General features: G+C 43.3%; 1 protein-coding gene across 1 annotated transcript in view; it reads right to left on the reverse strand.

The window, feature by feature from the left end:
- PDE8A (phosphodiesterase 8A) overlaps positions 1-15,537 on the reverse strand; it is a 95,703-nt gene that overhangs the window by 35,286 nt on the left and 44,880 nt on the right. The window contains exons 6-11 of the mRNA XM_027089414.1: positions 13,660-13,748; positions 9,595-9,673; positions 7,812-7,949; positions 2,395-2,483; positions 730-781; positions 587-629 (exon numbers count right to left, since the gene is read on the reverse strand). Of these exons, the coding sequence (XP_026945215.1) occupies positions 587-629; positions 730-781; positions 2,395-2,483; positions 7,812-7,949; positions 9,595-9,673; positions 13,660-13,748 (490 nt within the window). The remainder of the gene's footprint in view (positions 1-586; positions 630-729; positions 782-2,394; positions 2,484-7,811; positions 7,950-9,594; positions 9,674-13,659; positions 13,749-15,537) is intronic.

Here is a 15,537-nt window from a genome sequence, read left to right on the forward strand (position 1 = left end):
GGAGCCGGAGAGGACCTGCACCATCACAGGTAATGGCCAGAGTAGGAAAGTGGCTTGCTGAAGCCATGATATATGCTGGAAGGAAACAGGTGATTCCAGGCCAGGGAAAAACATAGACATGGGGTGAGCGGATGGTGTCCAAAGCACATCAAGTCCTCACGAGACGGATACGACGTGAGGCAGGTCTGATGGGGTCCACCTACCTCCCCGTAGGCTGGTGGTGAAAGCATCCCTGCTAAAGCACTGTAGTCTGAAACCAACACAGTTGCCTCTTCGAGCACAGATCATGCCAACAGACCACACTCCACTCAACACATCTTCACATAAGTTCATGCAATGGAGATGACCAGTTCTCTCCCCACAGGCTGAGACCCACCCCAGGACACCTGTCATATCGCCCACCTGTGCTCAGGTCCTCTGACTCATAAACCAGCCTGGGAGTCAGGGAGAGAAATGCTGCCACGGTGCTAGGAAAATACAGTCCCACCTACGCAACAGACAAGCTCGTCAGAGGCAGGGCCTGTTTTTATTTTTTTATTTTTTCAAAAGCTCAGTGAACCCTAAGAATGAATATGGGGCACCATACCTGTATGAGTGTCAGACTGAACACATTCAGCTATTTTCGTAGCCTAAAAATGAATTTTAGAAGACATTAGTTTTGAGTGCCTAGTTATACAGTAAGGGAAATCTTGCTGGGTCCCTGGGGTCCCAAGGGCTCTCCTTACATACCTTATTGTTGCCATTGCACGCTCTGACAATGGACACATAGTGTCTAATTTTTCTGCAAGTAGAAAACAATGTATTATTTCTCTCCTGGCTCTCTATTCTGGTGGATATCTAGCTAATTTTTCATTAGGAAAGGAGCATCTCTCTTTCACAATACATACAATGCTTGGAGGACAGCAGTTCTATTTGTGTGTGGCCAAGGCCACCAATAAACAAACAAGAGTCTACAAGCATCCTCTGGTGTCTCCGTAGAAGAGAAGTTGACTCTTCAGTAAAAACAACAAAATCCTTCTGAGTCATCACGACACACAATAAAAAGTACCTAGGTTTTAAAAATGTACTACATGTTAACCAACCCAAAGCCTCTAATTCCTTAACATGTTTTCACAGTTTCACAGCCCTCTCTTTTGATGCTCTTCTTGAAGTTTCAGCAAACAATCTGCTCACAGTCATTCATGGAAACAGCCACAGGCCACACTGGGGCCGAATGTGCGAGTCTAGAACAAAGCAACTGGGGCTTCTCTCAGAAGATGCTGACTCTCCTCACTTATTTTCGATTTTTCAGCTTTTCCCCTTGATAATCCAATCCCTACAGTTATCCTCCCCCAATTTGGAAAGGCCAAAAAAGGCAGAGAATCAGAACAGAGAGCCCACACAGAGCCGTCTCCCTGAGGCAATCGCCAGCCGGCAGCAGAGCCTGGTGACCAAGCACGTGAGCCATGCAGTCAACGCAGAGGCCTGCAGCCCGGCTCCGCTGAGCGCTGGTGGCCGGACTCTGGGCCAGCCTCACCTCTCTAAGCCTCAGGCTCCTCGTCTGTCAAACAGAGACGGTCACAGTGCCGACATCATGGGGCTGTGGCCAGGATGAAATGAAGTGACACCTACCAGGCACTGAGAGCCTGCCCAGGGAGGGAAGGGCTCACGGACAGCGGCAGTTGTTACAATCATCATCGCTACACCTCCTCCTGGTCTTTTTGTCCCTCTTTCATGTTCATGACTGAGAGCGTACACTAGGTACGATTTTACATTTTGACTTTTGCATTTATCAAAAACATTTTCCCCTATAATTTAATTTTCTATGATCATCATTTCTAATGGTTGCGTATTTTATCGTTGGGTATTCTGCAGTTCACGTTCATAATTTTCCACTGTTCGTATTATTTAAGATAGATTCTGAGACAAACCATATGACGTTTTCAGGCTCCTGATATACACTGCCTTCCAATCTGTGGTCACATCTGCTTCATGTGCGTTTCCGTAAATGAGAGTATTTAAAATACTTTTATCTAATTTGATAGTTCTGTGCAGAAATAACACATAGGCTATCAAATTAGGTAAAAATCTTTTAAACACAGGGAGTCCACCAGTGAGTGTTCTTAGCACACAGCTCAGTAAAGTGGCATTCAGATTGAAATACTTTAGTCTCTTAAGTGTTCACACAGCTTAAGACTGTCGGAGTGTGGCGGCTCTGGGTCACCAGCTGGAGGGTCAGGCTGTGACTGTGAGGAAGCCACCCTGGAAGGCCATCCTTTGATGGTACCTGACCTTGTTACAAGTCTTTCTTATAAATTTCTGCATGCAGTTCTCAACTTACTTAAGTATTCAAAGCACATTTTGCAATAAGCCGAACGTGGTATGTTGATTGAAGTACTCGTTTTTTCCACTTACCCTCCCTGCCCGATGACAGGTAGTATCTTCACATTTTGTTGTACATTATCTCCGTTCTTCTCTTTGGCAGAGCAAATTCCTTGCCATTCCTATAAATGGAATGTAGACATCATTATACATTGTGTTCAAAACATAAACCCAAGAGCATTTTCCACCTCAGGTTTCCACACCTTTACCATGGCCACTAAAGCTATTAGGATAATAAAATCATCCCAACCCCAAAGGCAATTTTGGGTAATCGGACAATTCTTTCTCAACCTCCCAAGTCCATCTCCTCCCTAGACTGACAACAAAAGCCAGGTCACCACAGTCTAAATGGCCATATGTTTTCAGTGGCTTTCTGCTGGCAAGAGAGGCCCTGGGCCCATGAATGAGGAACACCCTTCTCGTCCAGGTTCCTCCTCTCACAACTCCTACCTGCCGCAGTGGAGGGGGGAAGTGTGGCCTCTGCCCCTGCATTTGGGAGGGGGAGAGTCTCAGACTGGGGCAGAGAAGGAGCCACCCTCTGTGCTGTGTACCCTCTGCAGGTAGGGTGGGGATAATGAAGTAACAGCCAGGACTGGGCTCAGGCAGAATAACCAAGTGAGACCTTAGAAGCCAGAGCTGCCATTTCAGAATGGAGCTGCACTGGGAGAGCAGGTGTGCCCAGGCTATGACCACAGTGAGCAAACAGGGGCTACAGGTGGCTCCCCTACTCTGAGGGTGGTGGAGAGAAGCGTGGGACGGAGCTGGGTTTTGTGACCACCTAAAACGTTCTGAATTTCTCCAAGAGTCACCAAGGTCCTTAAGCTAGAAAAATCCCTAAAACCCACTGTAGGACCTTGAACTCCCAGGGTGTTTCATACCCTTCTCGACCTTCCAGAGTCCCACAGGAGCTAAAGCTGACCCAGGTGGGAAGGGGAACACCATGGCAGCCTGGCTCAAGCCTCCTGTCCATACTCTTACACAAAGTCAATTCTGAAATCTGTGCTTGGGGCGTGGTGACCTGCATGCAAATGCTAATGGTAAAATCCCATCTTCAGACTCCTCTGGCAAAGTGGATCCAAGAGAAACCAGGACGCTGACAGAAGCAAAGGATGGTTACTGGGGCTTCCCGACGTCCTTCTGAAAACAATGGGCGCCAAGAAAGGACTAAATTAAAAAACAGCCCAAGAGCCCAGCGAGGTGCTTACTTGCCCTGGAGCAGAAGGGAGGTGTGGGCCTTCCTCACTACGGTTCTGAGGGGAGAGTGGCCTGGGACCGAATCGGGCAAGGACTAGACAGGGATCCCTGGGCAGGAATCTGGAGCCTGTCCTCCACGTCCACAGCCCCATGCAGCCACCAGAGAAGGCTTCCGCAGACAGGTCTAAGAGTTACTTCTGAAGCTCACTATCAAGAGAAATACGGGAAGCTGACTGAGGTGATATTTGCAAAACTCTGTGAACATACCAACCACCACTGAACTGTATACTTTAAATGGATGGAGTGTATGGCATGTGAATTGTCTCTCAACAGAGCTGTTACATAAAAAGAGAGGGAAAATACGGGAGACCGATTCGGTCAATCAATCAGCACTTCAAAACACATATTCAGGATTTTCTCCTTCAATGCTTTCTGAACAGAGTGGGTGGCTGCCGGACCCCAAGTCAAGGTGTAAGAAGCCACGTCAGCCAGCGCTGGACGGTCCAGCTAATGGAGGACAACTTAGCCAATGACTTTGCTTAGATAACAGAGTTGCCTGTAAGTCTTCCAGTCAACAAACAAAAAATATTCACTTAACACAGATCATATTTCTTATCAAAAATCGAAGTTTCAGTTCCTAAAAATAGTAAAGTCCTACCTAGCATGCTGTTATGAAGATTAAATCTGGTAACACACATAAACTCTTAGCCAAGTCCTGACACACGGCAAATGTCCAGTACGTGGCCTGTTTGGTTTCGCACAGGTGTCTGTCTGTCTCTCTCAGGCTGAGCTCCTCTCTCAGAACTACACTGAGGCGTGCACCTCCCTTCTACTCCGGGGCAAGCTCAGCACCGAGCTGGACTTCGCTGACTACTGAGACAGTTCCTTCTTGGTGTGTGCCCACTGGCTTAAGAATTAAATCATCATCATCCAGCTGTCCTATCCCAGGGGCTAGCACTGTGCTGGCAGGTGGTAAACAGTCAAAGAACACTTGGGGCTTTTGTTTACTGAATGGAAAAGTGAGGCCAAAGTCAGATCACGGAATCCTGGCACCCAGGATGAGGGACTTGAGCTCTACACAGAGGGAGTGACATGATCAAAGTGGTGATCTGGTGAGACAAATCTCCAGTAGCGTAGGGTGGACTGGCCAGAAGTGGAGGGTCCTGGGACAGGGAGGCCTAACTACATTCAGCCACCGCAGTCTCAGTGTGTGGGAAGAGGGCCCTGAACACAGTCAGGCCCAGGCAGTGGACCCTCAAAGGCAGGGGTTTAACAGACATCAAGCCTTGGTGATGGATTTGATGGAGGGGGCTAAAGGGTAGGGAGAAACCAAAACTATTCCAGGAATCAAAGTCCAGGCAACTGTGTGGACGGTCAACGAGCAGTAGACAGAAGAGGTGGAGGGGGATCGGGCTTTTTGTTAATGGGGGATGAGAGAAAATCACCGTTATACAAGGTGATACCAAAATGACAGCAGGATGTTGAAACAGACCTTGGAAAAGACACTGGGGCTAAAACTGGGAAGGTGGGAGACATCTACGCAGAGCAGGAAAGATGCTCAACAACAAAGGGAGCTTTCTGAGGAACCAGCAGGGGACAAAGAGCCCTGGTAAACCTGGGAGGAAAGAGATGGGGGAAAAGTGGGAGAAGAGGGGAGGCGGCGAGGGAGGAAGGCTCCTGGCTTCCCAGGAGCTGGGGAAGGTAAAAGGTGTAAAGAGCTAAAGGGCTCTGCGACTGCACATCATTATCGGAGGCAGCCAGCCGAGCAGCCCACATTCCTTCAGCCCCTGCAAGACAGTTTCTGAGGGGAAAAAAATGCAAAATTTCTAAAAGAGAAGAGGCAATATAAGGCTCAGGTATCTGAGAAGATAGGAGGCCAGGGGTTCTAGGGCCCTGACAGAGAAGACCTGGGGAAGAAGAAACAGGAGGAGAGCCAAGAAGGATACATAAAGGGAGGAAGGAAGCAGGAGTGTGGGACTGAAAATCAAGGTGCCTCACAGTATCAGTTTTACCTGAAAGGGGAGCCAGTGGCTGAGAACAGCAGGCAGAGGAGGTTTATAGAGAGTGGTGTTCGCAGTGTTCTCTGTTTGAACATCATCAGAATTTCTCCTCTGCCCCCAAGAATATCCAACTGGCTGGACACCTAGAATCTGACATTCCAAAGCCCCTCCCGGTCATCTGACCACTTCCAAAGGCTCCATCCTGGTTCCCAGCACGTGTCTGAACTCTCTCCACTGACCATGGTACCATTGTTTGCCAAGGGCTGGCTGATTCTCAACAAGCCCTCCCTCTCCCGAGGGAGACTTGATTAGAAAGGCCATATATCTTTCTCCCCAAAAAATTGCCCAGCTAAGTGGTCTGTCCTGCTGCAGTGTTGCCCGTGAACCAGCAGGGTACCAACAAAGGACAAACAGCAGCTTTTGCACTCTCCCCAAGAACTTGCAATCATGCAAAACAAATGCTCTGGTTCCTTTTCTTTTTCTTTTTTTTTTTTTAAACATCTTTATTGGAGTATAAATGCTTTACAAGGGTGTGTTAGTTTCTGCTGTATAACAAAGTGAATCAGCTATACATATACATATATCCCCACCTGGTTTCTTTTTGAAATAAAGCAGTACAGAGGTTGACAGTGTGATAACCTTTCGTATTCTCTGCTCATAGCAAATACAGACTTTAGAGAGCAGGTGTCCGGCTGTCGAGGCCCTTTGCACCTGGTGCCCAGTGGCATACCTCAGGAGGCAAGATGCTGCTCACAGGGATCTGGGTGAATCCCAGGGCCTACAGCTAATCCACTGGGTGCCCCCACCCCCACCTCAACTTGCTCTCCTCACTGCAAGGGCAGCTGCCAGATCAAGGAGCATGAGAGCCACCATCTGTTTCACACCCTGCTGAACCTCACAGCAGAACTGCTGGCTGACCCAGTGGCAGCACTGGACCAAACCGCCAGGACTGGGGAGGCCATGGTAAGGCCCCTCAAAGGCTGCGGGGGTCTGGAATGGCTGCCGTTCTGGAGCTGCCTTCCGAGGACGCCCCTCTCGGCCCAGGCAGGGAACACTGGTGGGCCTGAACACCTAAGGGTCTGTCTCTTCATTCATCTCAGCCTTCATTTCTCTATCCAGAGGACCTGCCACTCTCTCTAGCAAGAAAATCATCATCCTGACAGAAAAGCTGAAGGCAAAATAGGATTCAAGCAGTGCCCATTTTTGTGATTCCCCTGAGAGTGCATCACCGGGCCCCGCCGCTGGCCTGTTCTTTCCCTGTTCTCACTGCAAAGCCATCTCGTGTGCTCAGAGCCGCGGGAAAGCAAAGGACAGCAGCCCACTCACGGTGTCTTCGAGGGGCCCAAGCCAAGTGGGGGTATAAGCTTTGCATAGCCCTTCTGCCCCCTCTGGCAGACTGCCCTTGTGTGCTAAGGGATAGGCACCAGAGAAAGGGCATCACTTCCACAGGGCCTCCAGACAGCCAGCAAGAGAGCAGGTCACCAATTTTTCAAATGTTCTGAATAATCAGATTCACAGTCCCAACTTCTAAAAGTTAAAAAGAGCCCAGCAGAAAAGCCTAAGAATGACTATGGAAAGCAGTAGCCTTTTCCTTCTCATCATATTTTAAGACCTAATATAACAGTGAGGTGCTGTCAGAAGCCACAGTTCAGAGAGAGAAATAACCTTTCAGACTGACCCTGCCTTGCTTTGTCTACCCCTTCAGCACCAGGGTGCTGTAACATCTCACATCACAATGCAATGACTACTTTTATCTGTCTGTTTTGCACCCTGGAATGAGTTCTCTAAGGGATTTTTGTTTTGCCCTTCTTTCTATACCAGAACCTAGCACACCTGGCGTTCAAAAAATGCTGAATGAATGAACGAGGCTCAGAGAACTGATGGGCTCCAATGTGTTCTGAGAATGTGTTAACTCACTGGCAATCCTTTACCCAGACCATTTGCCAACAGCTACCACTTAGAAGATCAATTATTAGAAAGATCAACTTACTCACTTATTACAAAAATGAAAACAATGATGTTAAGAGTCAGAGTTACTCTTATTGGCTGGTCAGGATTTATATACTTTCTTGGCCTCAATTTCCTCATCTGCAAAATGGGCATAACAGAGATAACACTACCTACACTTCCCCAGGCTTCTGGGAAGAGTGAGACTGAGATCACCTGGCTCTAGCAGTGCTCAGTGAGCGCTAGGTCTCCTTCCTTCCTTCCCTTTTTGTTATGTGAGAGTAACAAGGGTAGTGACCTCTTACTTACCTTGCCTATCCTGATGCATGAATTTATAGTATCGAGCAAATCAGCCTTTTTTTCATTTACAGGCACTTCTGCTAAATCCTTCCCTATTAATTCACCTGACTCATAGCCCATTGTTGTTTCAAATGCTGGATTTGCATACTGGGGGGAGACAAAGGAAAAAACATCATGTGAATTAAAAGAAATTTTGAAAAGAGGACAATCAGAGATGTTAAACCTAAACCATCATATTTTCCCCCCAGAAAGCCCAGCAGCCTGGCGCTCACTACGACGGTTCTAAAGCCACAAGAGCACAACCCCAGAAAAACCTTGGAGTCTGGAGAAGCCTCTGCTCCGATGACACCGGGCTGGGCTTGCTGCCTTGTTCTCCTGAGGCTGCAGGGAGGGCAGCAGGCCCACTCCACTTAAACACCAGCAGAGGAAAGAAGCTGCATGGAGACAGACCCAGGGCTGCTACAAAAGGGCTGTTGAGATTATGATACAGTGGAAGAAAGCACCAGACTGGGAGTCTGCAAACCCAGGGTCTACTCCCACAAGTCACTTAACCCCTCCAAGTCTCAGTCTGCACGTCTGTTTAATGGGAATGAAACACTTATTTCGCCTCTCTCATATGATGCAAATGAATAATGAGTTTGGAAAGCAGGCTGTGAACTAGGAAGTGTTTACAAATGCAAGGCTTTATGGTTAAATTTCAAATAGGGCTGTAAGACTAGAAGAAAATGTATGGGAAAGCTGTGCATGTGCTGATAGGAATAACAAATAATGACGATGATAAAACAATAATCATACTGTTTAAGGTCTGTTTTCCTTGCTAGGCACTGTAGTAAAAGCACTTCACACACAGTAACACATTTAATCCTCAGAACATCCTTACAAAAGGTAAGTCGTTGTTAGCGTTAATATTATTCCCATTTGTACAAATGAGACAGCAAATTCAGACAGATTAAGTCACCTGCCCGAAGATGCCCAGCTAGGAAGGGGCCGAGGCTGATTGGAAGCCAGGCCTGACTGATACCAAGCCTGTGCCCTCAACCACCGGCCAATGTCGCCTGTCAGGGCACCATCCTGAATGCTAACATCATCAACTCTTTACCAAGAAAGTCACTAGCTCGATTAAAGTGAAGAACTGGAGTGCTCAGAACTAAAATCAAAGTGGGGCTCATTCTCAGACAAAAGGCACATTCCCCTGGCACAACTCCCTCTTTTGCTGTTATATGAAAATACATGTTACCTGTTTGCTGTTATCTGAAAGCCATGTTATCTTCAGTCACTTATATGAAGCCACTTTTCTAATAATGGATAATTTGTGAAGTAATTGCTAGTTTATTTTTGAAATTTTGAGTAGCTTCTAGTAAATTCCTATAGGTGTAAACTATCTTCAAAAACAGTAAGAAAGGTGAGAGCGTGCAGCCCTTATGGGCAGAGCCTCTCCTTGCTGCAACAGTCTCTCTCTACCCCACTCCGCCGCAGAAACCATCCTCTGGATAAAAGTTCCTCCTTGCTAAGTAAATAAATATGCAAAAAAGTGAGAAATAGCAAATGCTAATTGCATTTACAGAATATTTTCTAGCACATTAAGTAATTATTGGAACCTTTTCTTACCTATAGGGAACTTATTTTAAATTATATATTTTATAGATTTTGTTCTGATAATCCTCTAAGGAAAAACTGGTCCCTTGAACTTCAAAGAGAGGAAAAAAACACAAAAAAACATACTGAAGGGGTTCAATCTTAAAAATGCAAACAAACCAGAAATTCAGCAGGACAAGCTTCCAAAACAACAAACCTGTACAATGTGGTCTTCACTTGTAATTTCAATTGCTTCTTGACTTTTCTCTAATGCAGTGAACATTGAGTTACAAGCCCTTTATGGGTGGAAAAGAAAAAGGACTGCTTAATGTAAATATTATAAAATGTAATACAATCTTGGAATATTACATTAACTTACTTAAATGTGTTCTTTGATTATAAAGGTAACTAATGCTAACTCAAGAAAAAGTAGGGGGAAATACTAAAAAGCATAAGGAAGAAATAAGCACCTCCTGCCACCTCAGTACTTGGGATCATGACTACGCACAATCTGGTGCCTTTCCTTCATTCTAAGGACAAGTGGACCCGGTGGAACACACCCCAGGGTCTGATCACAGCCCTTCGCTGGCTGTGGGACATGACTGAACCACCCTGGGTCTCTGCCTTCTCACCATCTGAAGGGTCCGCGTGAGGACTCAATGAGAAAATGGAGTCAAGAAGCCCACACGAAGCCGGGTAGAAAGGAGGCGGCCCACCATCTGTAGCTATTATCACTTTCAACAAATCCTTTGCTCAAAACTGGGATCATCGGGATCATGAGCTTTGTTTTCTGCTTCCACTTAGCCTTATATTGCGAGCATTCTCCCTTGTCCTCAGTGTTTGAAAACATTTTTAAATTGCACAGGTAACTAAAGGTTTATTTTTTAAAAATTAGAAAATAATAATAAATGAGATACTACATCATACCCACTAGGATATCTACAATCAAAAACAGAGATAAAAACAAGTGTTGGTGAGGAAGCCTCATACACTGCTGGTGGGAGTGTAAAATGGTGCAGCTAGCTGCTTTGGAAAACAGTCTGGCAGTTCCTCAGGCTGTTAAACATAGTTACCATATGGCCTAGCAATTTTACTCCTAGGTAGATACCCTACAGAAATGAAAACATACATTCACACAAAAACTTATAGCCCACAGGTGGAAACAACCCTAAAGTCCATCAACTGATGAATGGATGAATAAAATGTGGTATAGTCATACAATGGAATACTATGCAGATATAAAAAGAAATAAAGCCCTGATGCATGCCAAGATATGGATGAACCTTGAAAAACACTATGCTAAGTTAAAAGGACCACATATTGTATGATTCTATTTATATGAAATGTCCAGAAGAGGCAAATCTATGTATAGAGAGAAATTAGATTAGTGGTTATCTAGGGCTGGGGGTAATGAAAATATTCTAAAATTGTGGCAGTGGCTGCACAACTCTGTGAATACATTAAAAGCCATTGAACTGTGCACTTTAAATAGGTGAACTGTATAGAATGTCAATTTTATCTCGATAAATCTGTTTAAAAATAAGTGAGATTCAATCATCTGAAATCCCAACACCTACGCATATCAACTGGTGTTCTAGGCAATTTCTTGTGTAAATATACATGTAATACATATACTTATAAAAATAGGATCATAGTCGACAGTTTTATCATCTGCTTGTACCACTGAACCATATACATTAACATCTTTCCATATCAATAATTAGTTCCTTATCATCACTCTTAATAACTATATAATATTCTATTGTAAAATTATACCATAATTTAGTCAAACAAATTCCCCATAACTGGGGAATGCTTTCAGCTTTTTTCTTGTATATGCCTCAGAAGATGAAAAAGAGAAAGCAACTGTCTACCTGTTCATAAAGTGCAGAGATTACATTTATAAAACCAATAATTACAATGCTTTTACTTTATTCCTGGTATTACTAACCTGTCTAGCTAAATACGACAAAGCAGCTTTAGCCAATAAAAATTAGCTCTTCTTACTTGGCATATAAAAATCAAGTGAATTACCTCAATAAACCTGTTATTTAAAAAAACAAGAACCAAAAAACAACGAGAAGTAAGTTCCCACCTCTGATATAACAAGCTTGGAGGAGATGGATCTGTGAGAAGCCCTACTGGGTTTTATCACTCTTTTTTAATTTTTGCAGATGTGGTAAATATAAAATGGTATATCATTTTCATTTCTTTGGTTACTAGTGAAGCTGAACTTTTTTTTCATGTTTATTGGCCATTAATATCTCCTACAAACTGCTTGTTCACAACATGTCCTTTTAAATTTTTTCTACTGGGTGTTTCCATTTTTAAACTGATTCATCAAAGCTCTTTACATATTCAGGATGTTAACCTATCTGTCCTGTATTTAACGTTAAGAATGTATTTTTCCCAGTTTGTTATTTGTCTAAATTTTTAACATTATTTAAGGTATACTTACTGATGAGACAAGCTTAACATTTTTATGTTGTCTAATCTGATTCTCTTTCTTTATAAAATCTGGCTTTCACACCATGCTGAGTTTAAAAAGACTTCATTATCCAAATACATATGCTCACTTACATTTTTAGTACTTATGTGGCCACACTTTTTAACATTATGCACACTGGAATTTATTTTGGGACTGGGTGTGAGATCGGGATATAACTTAATTTTCTTTCCAGTTAATAAGCTGTCACAATTCTATTCACTGAAAAGTCCACCCTTTCCTGTGTGGATTTAAATTGCCATGTTGAACACATATACTTATGTTCCTAATTCTTAAATACACGCACGTCTATTTCTAGACTTTACATTCTAGTTTACTGATCTACCAGTAACACAAAGATGCTTGTTATAGCTTTTTAGTGCATTTTAATATCTCTCAGAACAAGTCTTTCTCTATTGCTCCCAATTCTCTAGCCCCACATTTACCCCTTTTCTTCATTATCAATATTTTCATACCTCCCTTCATAGTGGACATCTCCCTCTGGCTGTCAGCTGGCACACAGAGAACAAAGTAGAGCATGAGGAGAGACCATGAGTGCAGTTTTGAAAATGGGGGTTACAACCTAAAGGACTACCTTTGCCACGTGCTGCGTGCGAGACCTTGGATGTAAGTCAGTTAACCTCCCTGGGTCTCGGTTTTTGCATCGTGACTCGTGATTTGATGAAATAAGCTCTAACATCGCCTCCTGCTCCACAGTTCCGCTCTCCTCTCAGAGAGGGCAGCAGCCCAACTCACTGTGGGAGTGCTGCAGCCAGGCTGTGGAAGACCCAGGAATGAGAAGGAGGCAGGCCCAAGGCCAACTATCCATCTCAAGTTTCCCTGAAAACTCTGGCAATAAAAAGGAGCTCTTCTGTAGACCTCACTAGCCCTGAAACATCTCTGCTCAGTAGCACTTCTTTGCTACATCACACTTCATTTTGTCTATGAAGTATTTTCTTCTCTGCATGTGATACCCTGTGCTGGTCCCTACCAATGTTAATACCCCAAATTCTAATCCCCTTATCTCTGCCTTGGGCACATACAAACAGAATGATTTCATTCTCTTTGGATCCTGGTAAAGGAAATGTTAAAGAATAGTAGACCACCCAAGGAAGAGACCTAGGATGATACAGAGATACTGACATTTTTTTCACTTCTGTCAACCTCATATAATTTTACTAATTTTTCTGCTTTTCTCACTCTACAAAGAGCTAGGTTTCCACTCATCAGTTAAAAAAAAAAACAAAAAACTGTTGAGCAAGGGCAAATTACAAAATGCTTATTGTAGAGCAGAAAACATGTCACCTACCAGAGATAATAATGTTAACGGGTTGGGTGTATGTGTATATTAAAAGTAATTTTTTAATTAAAAAACAAAACAGATAATTCAGGATATATACTTTCGCATCCTGCTTTTTCATTTGCTATTATTTTGGTGCCCCATCTTTTTCTTTCTTTTTCTGGCCACGCCATGTGGCTTGTGTTATCCTCCCCAACCAGGGATCAAACCCAGGGCCCCGGCAGTGATAGCGTCAAGTTTTAACCACTGGACCGCCAGGGAAGTCCCCACTGGAGCCCCATCTTTAAATGCTGAGTCTCCAATCACTAACATGACCACCTATTAGACATCCAGGCAAACTCCAAAAGCATTTTGTGAGGAGAGATGCCTTCCCACCACCCCATCCCATTTTAGCAGGAGGTCAGTTACAGCCAAAATATAGCCGCCCACAACCGAAGTCCTCACTTGCAACAATGCTCTGTGTGGTATGGGCGGCTTACCAGAAGAAGCAGAATTACCTGAGTTTCAGCTGTGGGCGCACCAATCCAAACTCCATCTGGAGCAGTTCATTGTAACAGGCCATGGCGCTGGGGTTTTCTACATACCTCTACAAACAGAAAGAGGATTTTGTGGATAAACAAATGTGTACCTTTAAATGATTAAATACATATATAAAAAATAATTCTTTCCAACAGGCTTCTCAACTTGGTACCTGAAATCTAAAAAATAATTAATCTTTCATGATGAACAGGAAATGAGAGATGAAAACTTATGGGTACCAAATTAGCTTTTAAAAAATAGTACTTGCACATATCTGAGAATATATTAAGAAACCACTGAGTTGTACACTTTAAGTGGCTGAATCGATCAACTATACCTCAAGAAAGAGAAAAAAAAGGCAGAAAGAAGGAAGGAAGGAAGGGGGGAGGGAGAGAGGGAGGGAGGAAGGAAGGAAAGGAAAGAAGGCAGAAAGGGCAAGGTATTTGCTGGAAAGAGAAAAAAATAAAATAATTTTTTAAATAAATTAATGTAAAAAACTATAGTATACTATAGTATAACCATTTAATAGAACAGCATGCAGCTATTACATGCACTTATATGGAATGATGTACGAGACACACTGTCAAGTAAAATGAGGAAATGGAAAATTGCATTATAATTATTTTACATTTTTATAAAAATATTACATCAAGTTTAAAATATATAAATAAATAGCTGAATTACATGGTATATGAATAGTATCTCAATAAAGTAGTAAATAAATGGAATTAGAAAAAATAGGCCTCCATTCCTGGGCATATATCCAGAGAAAACTATAATTCAAAAAGATACATGCACCCCAACATTCATAGCAGTACTATTTACAATAGCCAAGACATGGAAGCAACCTCCTAATAGTCCATCGACAGAGGAATGCATAAAGAAGATGTGGGGGGGTGTGTGTGTGTGTGTTTATATATGTACAGTATGTACAATGGAATGTTACTCAGCCATAAAAAAGAATGAAATAATGCCGTCTGTAGCAACATGAATGGACCTAGAGATTATCATACCAAGTGAAGTAAGTCCGACAGAGAAAGGCAAATATCATATGATATCACCTATATGTGGGAATCTAAAAAAAAAATACAAATGAACTTATTTACAAAACAGAAATAGACGGACAGAAAACACACTTATGGTTACCAAAGTGGAAAGGATGGGGAGAGGGATAAATTAGGAGTTTGGGATTAACAGATATACACTACTGTATGTGAAACAGGTAAACAACAAGGTCCTACTGTATATCACAGGAAACTATATTCAATATCTTGTACTAACCTTTAATGGAAAAGAATCTGAAAAAGTATAAATATGTATATATATACATATGTATATATAAATGACTGAATCACTTTGCTGTACACATGAAACTAACACAATATTTAATTCCACTAAAAAAAAAAGTTCAAGGAAAAAGAAGAGCGCTTAAGAATGCTTTTCTGGGCTTCCCTGGTGGCGCAGTGGTTGAGAGTCCGCCTGCCGATGCAGAGGACACGGGTTCGTGCCCCGATCCGGGAAGATCCCACATGCTGTGGAGCAGCTGGGCCCGTGGGCCATGGCCGCTGAGCCTGCACATCCAGAGCCTGTGCTCTGCAGCGGGAGAGGCCACAACAGTGAGAGGCCTGCGTACGGCCAAAAAAAAAAAAAAAAAGAATGCTTTTCTTTCACTGCCTTGAAGTAAGAGGATTTTTGGTGTCTACATGTTACTAGCGGAGCCTAGAATATACAGAAGGAGGAAATTTATTAACTAAAGTCCTACCTATATTAACCTTCAGAGTCTATTCACTTATTCAAGAGCAATGTTGTCCTCTTTCGAGCTGTACAAGCTCACGGTAAACAAAAATATGCTTGCA

This window comes from Aethalodelphis obliquidens, unplaced genomic scaffold, assembly GCF_003676395.1.
Source record: "Aethalodelphis obliquidens isolate GAN/ISIS:26980383/991018 unplaced genomic scaffold, ASM367639v1 scaffold65, whole genome shotgun sequence".
In the NCBI taxonomy this organism is placed as follows: domain Eukaryota; kingdom Metazoa; phylum Chordata; class Mammalia; order Artiodactyla; family Delphinidae; genus Aethalodelphis; species Aethalodelphis obliquidens.